Source organism: Alligator sinensis, unplaced genomic scaffold (assembly GCF_000455745.1).
Source record: "Alligator sinensis unplaced genomic scaffold, ASM45574v1 scaffold118_1, whole genome shotgun sequence".
In the NCBI taxonomy this organism is placed as follows: Eukaryota; Metazoa; Chordata; order Crocodylia; family Alligatoridae; genus Alligator; species Alligator sinensis.
Window position 1 is genome coordinate 444,103 of NW_005841850.1, and position 7,450 is coordinate 451,552.

The 7,450-nt window shown below is 45.9% G+C and overlaps 1 protein-coding gene across 4 annotated transcripts in view; it reads left to right on the forward strand.

Moving 5' to 3' along the window:
• The window catches only part of DHX40 (DEAH-box helicase 40), an 18,111-nt gene extending 12,894 nt beyond the window's left edge, over positions 1 to 5,217 (forward strand). For 3 of the 4 annotated variants that reach the window (XM_006016049.3, XM_025209980.1, XM_025209986.1), the window contains 6 exons: positions 261 to 375; positions 663 to 771; positions 1,056 to 1,150; positions 1,764 to 1,833; positions 2,305 to 2,533; positions 4,394 to 5,217. In XM_006016049.3, the coding sequence (XP_006016111.1) occupies positions 261 to 375; positions 663 to 771; positions 1,056 to 1,150; positions 1,764 to 1,833; positions 2,305 to 2,533; positions 4,394 to 4,530 (755 nt within the window). In that variant the 3' untranslated portion in view covers positions 4,531 to 5,217. Of the gene's footprint in view, positions 1 to 260; positions 376 to 662; positions 772 to 1,055; positions 1,151 to 1,663; positions 1,834 to 2,304; positions 2,534 to 4,393 lie in introns of those variants that run through there. The other variant, XM_025209994.1, reaches the window with a different exon arrangement.
• Positions 5,218 to 7,450: the final 2,233 nt, after the last annotated feature.

A 7,450-nucleotide genomic window follows, 5' to 3' on the forward strand; every position in this document is an offset into this window, starting at 1 on the left:
AGTGTAGCAGTTGCATCAAGGCTGCATCACCAGCGCTGGCTGATGATATTAATCAAAGTGCTAATAGCATCTATGTGTTCTCATTTGGCAGAAGTAGGAGGGAGAAAACTGTGAGCAGAGTCATGGAGGAGAAAGCAGTCTAAAAATAACTGCATAAAGAGCCAAGGGTGTCATCTGCACCTTGGAGAAATGCTAATAGAAAGCAGAACGACAAAGCAAATGGGAATGTGTTAAAGTGAAATAAGTTGCTGTTTCCTCAGGTGAACCTCAGAGCCAAAAGGAAGCAGAACTCCAGCACAGAGAGCTGTCGTTGCAGTCAGGAGGATGCAACGATTTTGCGACCCTCTTAAATATCTTTGACGAGTGCAAAGCAAGGTGGGTCGCTGCATAGAGACAATAGGGCCTGTCTTTGGATGATAGAAGGTGGAACTCCCACGTAGCAGTATTAAATGTCCTCTCTAAAGTCCGCACATGTGCACACGCTCATCTTTGTTTGCAGATTTTTACTTTCTGCCATCTATGCAGAAAAAAGCATCTACTGCCTGAATTTCCACAGTATCTGAATGTGTGTGTCGCCTTCTTTGTACGCCCGTAATAAAGCATAACTTGCTTCTTTCAGCTTACAGAGAGCCTCTTTATAACACCAGTGTCTTTGTTCCCAGCAAGTCTGCTGCAGCTTGGTGCCAGAAGCATTGGATCCACTGGAGAGCTTTAAAATCTGCTTTTAGTGTGGAAGCACAACTCCGGGAAATAACCAGGAAGCTTAAACAGGTGAGGAGGAGGAGGAGTCCTTGTGCAAAGGAACAAGTGTGGTCTCTGTGTGAGCATCTGTGCTAAATACGTACCTGAGTTCTGAAGCTTTACCAGATGGCTGCCACCTTTTCTCCTCCTGTAATGAAGCTACTTGGGTTTCTGTAACTGAATCCCCTACTGTAACTAGTATGGCTAAGAGTGTGGTGTAACGTTGGCAACAGGTGAGGGAAGGCATATAAAATGGTGGTGTCAAAGTGTGAAAGACAAAGACACCACACCATGTTGTACTGCTCTTTATACAGCTGCCGGACTTCCCCAGGGAAACCTTTGATGGCTCCAGAAATGAGATCCTAAGAAGATGTCTCTGCGCAGGGTACTTCACCAACGTAGCAAGAAGGTAAGGAGCAGAGTTTGGGGGGTTGAGCGGAACAGATCTGTTGCGATTGTTAGGCTGTGACTGTAAAGTCAATCAAAGAGAACAGCAAGATCGTAACACTGTTTGTTAAAAGGAGCAAATTCACTTGTTTGGAGCTGTCTGTGCATGCCACAGGGAGCCTGGAAGCTCGCTTCATAGTGCCAGCTCTGCCACTGTCTTGCATTGCGTCTTTGGACAAATCACTTAACTTCTTGGTGCCTCATTTTCTGTATCTGCGCAGTTGGATGTTTGTGTGCATGCACATGCATGGGGGTGGAGAGGATAATTGCCCATCTTGCAGAAAGTTGGGTGCTTTAGCTGATCTTAGTGCAGGGCTTTGAAGATGTTGCAATGGTGCTGACTTGCTGAGATTAAAATCCACAGCTGCATTTATTATATCATCAGCCAACTGAAAAGAGCATTTGCACAGTGAATGTGTGAATTCTCCTCTGGCTTTTTTCACTTTGACCAAGGCAAAAGATTATTTTTTTTCAGAAACAGGTCTTTTCTGCTCTCCTGTGCTGCCTTGTTCAGCTTGCGTCGCTGTTTAAACCTCATCGCAAGTATCTATGTAAGGATTTTTCTCTGCTTGTAGATCCATGGGCAGGATGTTTTGCACAATGGATGGACATGGCAGCCTGGTCCATATTCATCCCTCATCAGCTGTAAGTTGTTTCTTTCCATTGGTAACTAACTGCATGGCTGTGTGGGAGGGCTTATCAAGTAGATGGAAGGTAGAAAGGCAAGGCTGAGTCATTTCTTTCCCCTGAAGGTTGACTTGTAAGAGTCAAGTTAGCTTCTGGCCAGGTGATACTGCTTAATACTTCAAGACAGTGGTGCTCACAGTTTTCGTCCTATGGGCCAGATGAATCCACAGGTTGGATCAGGCCCTGTGCTGTCTCCATACACTGGGATACACTGCCCCCACCCAGTAGGATCAGGCCCTGTGCTGCCTTATGCGCCTGATCTAGCACACGTAGCCGAGGCTGGATGACATGGTGCCGGGGGCCAGATCCAACCTGCAAGCCAAGGGTTGAGTTACCCCTGCTTTAAGAAACTAGCTTGGGCTAGTATTTAATATAATGTGTATAATATACTGTGTGTAATATAAAGGAAAAAAATAACTTTCTCTGTAGCTCTATGACCAGGAACCCCAGCTTGAATGGATTATCTTCCACGATGTCCTGGTCACTTCTAAAATTTACGTGAGGACTGTGTGTCCCATTCGCTACGAGTGGGTCAAAGACTTGTTGCCAAAGTTGCACGAAGTCGATGCATACGAGCTGAGCAGCGTGGCACGGGAAGAAGTGACTGAAGAGGAAATAACCAAGTGGAAAAACAAGGAGGACCTCAGGCGACAGCATGGTAAGCACAGTTCTGAGTTCCCATCACCGTAGCCCCAAGCTGACTACTTGTTCTCTTAGTGGTTTGGGGGATGGAGGCTGTAATGGCATCTGATAGCGACCGAGAGCTGCAGAAGTTAAGCCACTGCCCCTTCTGACCTTATCTGCCATCAGTAGCATTAGCTGTGGTCTCTTACTACAGCTCTGATATAGTAAGGTCTCTTCTTTATCCCACTATCTCATGCAGGGCTGTTTGCACACAGAGGTTGTGGTCCGCTTGCCCTTTTTCCTTTATGTGCATCATAACTGCCATGTGCAGGATTTAAGCTGTAACCAGCAGAGAAGTGTTTTGAACATTAATGGCTGTTTTCCAAAGTGTCTTCAGGTTTGGAGCGTGTCTTTCTCCTACCAAAAGCCATTATGACTTGCTAAGCTGATAATGTCATATGAGAGAGAGGTTCCAAAGGTGATAATATGGTATTATGGATTAGAAAGAAAAAAAAAAATCCCAAATGTTGCTAGATATATTTTTGCTGGCAATGAATTTTACCCTGATGGTTCTGCAATAAGTGGCCTTTTTAATAAACCGGTGCGTATTCGCTGATTCAGCATTGTGACGCTCCTTGCATTCTTTTGTCAGCAGGTTCAGTGAAAGAGCCAAGTACTCACAGTGCCCCATTACTCTTGAACCAGCCTTTCTAAAACACTAGTTTGAGAGACACCAGCAAAGAATTGAGGGAAATGTTGCATTTTTGCTGCCTGTGCTGCACCTGCTTTGTGGCTGAAGCATATTCTTTCCTGGGAAAGATCTGTCCCCTTTTTCCCCAGAGGTTGGAAACGTGGATGAATTTCTTTTCTAAATATGCTGGAATGGACACATCCAGTAAAAGATTAACAGGGATGTGGTTTTGGTTGGTTAGAGAAGGGAAGACTGAGGGGGAAGACCTCATGTGGCCTCAAATAGGTGAGAGTTTAATGCAGAGAGGAAGGCTATTACCTGTTCTGTGTATCCAGAGGGAACTGGACAAGAAGTAATGGCCTTTAACTGCAACAGAAGAGGTCTAGGTTAGATGCTTGGAAAAACTTTCTAGCCATAGGGGTATCTTGGCAGTGGAACGGCTTGCTGTGGGAGGTTGTGAAATCTCCGTCACTGTACAGTTTTGAGAGCAGGCCTGACAGATCTGTCAGAAATGGTTTGGGTTTACATAGTCCTGCACCAGGGGCTTTGGACTGGACTAGACCTCTCAAGGACTCTCTCATTTCTGTTTCCTATGAGTCCTTTCCAGTTCAGAAACTTTTAACTTTGTGACACATCATTCAAGCTGTCTCCTGCCTCTCCAGTAGGAAGAGATGCATTTATTCATTGTTGTTGTCTGGAAAATCTTGATAGCAGCAGAGGAGAATGGCAGATTTCCAATAGGGAAGTCCTGAAATGGGGATTCTTCCCATCCCCTTTCTATTTCTCCTTTCAATGAGAAACACTTAGTGTTTGGGGATTTCTTTCCCCCCTACATCCTCCCTTTCTTCTATCCCCCTCTGGTTGAAGTGGGTAGCAAAGAAAAGAAGGATGTGCAGAGAAGGTCCACAGGCACACGGCATCCAGGTGCATACAGGGGAGCTGAGGGTGGGATTTATCTTAGGCATATTTGCCTTTGCAGAGCCAGGTGGGGTTTTCTACAGAAAGGATGTCCTGACAGTTTGCTGATAATTTACCCTTAATGGAGGTCAGGAGTCATCCACTTGAATGGCTGAGCGTGGCACTTGGAGGATTTAGGCCCCTATTTCAGGTTGGGCATCTCACCCTAACCCTGTGAGATCAGCAGGGTTGCAGCAGCATTTATAATTCCACGGTGTAATGGTTGTTGCTCTCTGTTCCTTCAAGAAACAACAGACACCTCGGCAAAGAAGGTGGAGAAAAGGAACGATGACAAATCCATACAGGATGCCCGAGCTCGCTACCTCCAGAGGAAGCAGCAAAGGGCACAGGGTATAAATGCCACGCTGGAAGAGAGTGGCTGACAGCGACAAGGACTTCAGGCCTGACAAAGGCATTCGGTGTAATTGCTGTGCAATTGCTGTTGGTACATTCACAGGGTACAAAAATCCCCAATGTTGACAACAGCGTGGCACAGACCAAAAGAGTTACCGGTTCCTGCGGAGTCTGCCTGCTTGGGGGTACGACCTGATCCTCTCTGCCATGTCCACGAGGGATGGCGAGGAAAGGTTAACGAGTTGAATTTTCAATCCCATGTATCACCGGCTATAACTCATCCCCTCACGGTCGTGGAAGAAAAGGCAGCCTTTACAGCCCGTGCCTGTTTTATGGCGCTTAATTGGAATTGGGGTTGATTTATGAAATCATTTCCCTGCCACTTGTAGTCACTTTTTCTTGAACAGTATTTTTAAATGGGATGTGGCTTTGCAGTATTAGCTGCATGTAACATGTTTTATTTCTCTCTGTATATTGGGGATTTACCTGACCTCTTTGCGGTCATGTCCCTGTGATGTATTCAGACCATTTTAATGCAGCGTGTGCTGTTTTATTGATGGAAACCTAAGAATCAAAGCTCCAAATGGCTTGTTATTCACATTGTCTCTGGGTTATGCAGGATTGTTCCTTGCTCTGTATTTAGCTGTCCCATGCTCAGTGACAGCTTTCGTATTAAAATGTATTATTTGTATGCAAATGATTTAGTGAATGTATACTTTACATTGTTGCTTATGAGTCATAATCTGTGTGTCTTGAGGTGACTTGCCCAGCATTGCCTGTTACCTTCCAATCGGCAAAGAAACAGCAGTTGCTCTAGTTTCCCTCTCAACAGATGGGTTTCAGCCTACAGTCCCACAGAGGCCTGCTTACTTGATTTATTGATGGATTTTAATAATTGTCCTCAAGAGCTGTTTATTTCTGGCAAGTATTTAATGGAGAAAAGAGATGCTGGCTGCTTTCTGGACATGAGAACAGTATTTTACTTTCTTCCTTCTCTCACAGTTCAAATTTAAGGTGACATTTAGATAGTAAGTGCAAGAGGGGACTGTGTCATCCCGTGCTTGATTGTCAATAAATAGTGAATGTTCTACATAAAACCAATACCAGGAGTCAGGACAAACTCCAGAAATGACACCAACACGTCTCTGTGTCATAAGGCCATGCTTGCAACGTTTGTTCAGCTCTGTGCTCTCATAAAAGCCCTCTTGGCTAATCGGCTTGATATGTTTTGCTTCTCACTTGAAATCAACTGCAAAACTCCTGGCCGCTTCACAGAAAGGAAGAGCTGCACCTGCTTACCCCCTCTTGCCACCCCAGGCATGGGTCTTTTGGAGCAGTGCAGCAAGCATGGCCTTACAGCGGTGTGGCTGTTTCAAAGGGGTAGATGCAAAGCAGCTATGGAAATGAAACCTGACGGGTTGTGTGCAAGGCCGCGGCGGCTGGGCCATATTTTTAGTTCTTAAAACTGACAGGAAGTTAAGGGCTGGGCCCTAAGAGGACTGACGCGCTGGAGCACTTAGCTTTAGGCGTATAGAGCCCAGAGTGGAAACCACAGCCCCGATGGAGGCTGCTAAGATCTCCGTCCAACGTACAGGGAGCACAGGGCCCCTCAGAACAGCTGCCATGCCAAGCGGGAGCCATCTAAACTAGCCAGTGGGACATGTTAGAGAGCGGCATCATTCAACCCCAGATCAAGGACCCCCTGTGCTGGGTTAGGCACCTCTCAGACCAGCATTCACAGCCCTGAGCCTTTCTTCCACGTTTGAAACCTCAGCCAGACCTTTAAAAACCCAAATCATTTTTTTTTTCCTTTTAAAACGACACCAGAGGTGAAAGGGTGCTGTCCCCATTCCCCCTCTTCTGTAAGAGCTCAGCAGCTGGAAGAGCACTTGCCCAAGATACACAGGGCCTGGGTTCGATCCCAAACCTCTCTTCTCTCTGGAGAGGAGGCAGCCTTCGGTTGTTCTGCTGGGGGGACACTCTCCACATCTGTTGAAGCTGTGCCACTGGGCAGAAAGGCTGGGAAGAATCACTGGGCCACAGCAGGCTTGCTGGGAGCGTGCTTGAGGTTTTGGGCCCTATCCAAAGAGACAAGACGACGCGATGCCTTTCTTAAAGGGCTTGTGATCCAGAGAGGCTGTGAGATGAATGCTTTTCTGTGGGGTGAGGAGAATCAAAAAGAGTCTTTGTGCATGCTCTACCACTGCAAAGAAGTAATGCATTTAAGGCTCTTTCTCAGTTGGGTTTTGCTGGAAGATTTTAATTCTTTCGCCCTGTGCATCAACCTCTGCCTTTTAGCAGCCAACCTGTCCTGTGCCTCACTAACTCTATAGTCTCTCTGATTTTGTGAGGGGCCTGGGAGTACCACACACTTGGGATTTTAAGGTAAATGTCATGTTATTCAGCTTCGCTGCTTGCAAGCAAGATTGTGTCCGCATTGTGCGCTGAGTTTGTCTGTATGCACAATATCCATTTCTGCTTGGATCATGCTTCCCAACACTTCATAATACTAAACTTTCCTTTGGCTTCAGTGGTAGCAGTAAACTATTTTTTTGCACTGGAAATGGGAACGGCAGCGTGTCAGGATTTTGCAGGCACGCAGTCATAAATAAATAGGCACCAACTACCGTGTCTCTTGTTATGACCAAAGTACGTATTTAGAAGGCAAAAAGCTTCCGATTAATTGCATCATAAAATAACGTGCAGCATCACTCAGCTGAGCTTTCTCCTCCTGACTATAAAACCTTTTCAATGTTGTAAATTTTCAGGCTTGAAATTGTGAACGTAAGGCAAAGCAAGCAGCAGACGGTAGGAAGAAATAATGCTACCCCTGCCACAATCCCATAGCATAAGAAGAACGTGAACTTGGATCGACAACAATGTCCTTAATTTAACACTCGACACAGCGCCTTACAGCATGTGTGATGCTTTATCAGAGGATCTGGCGTC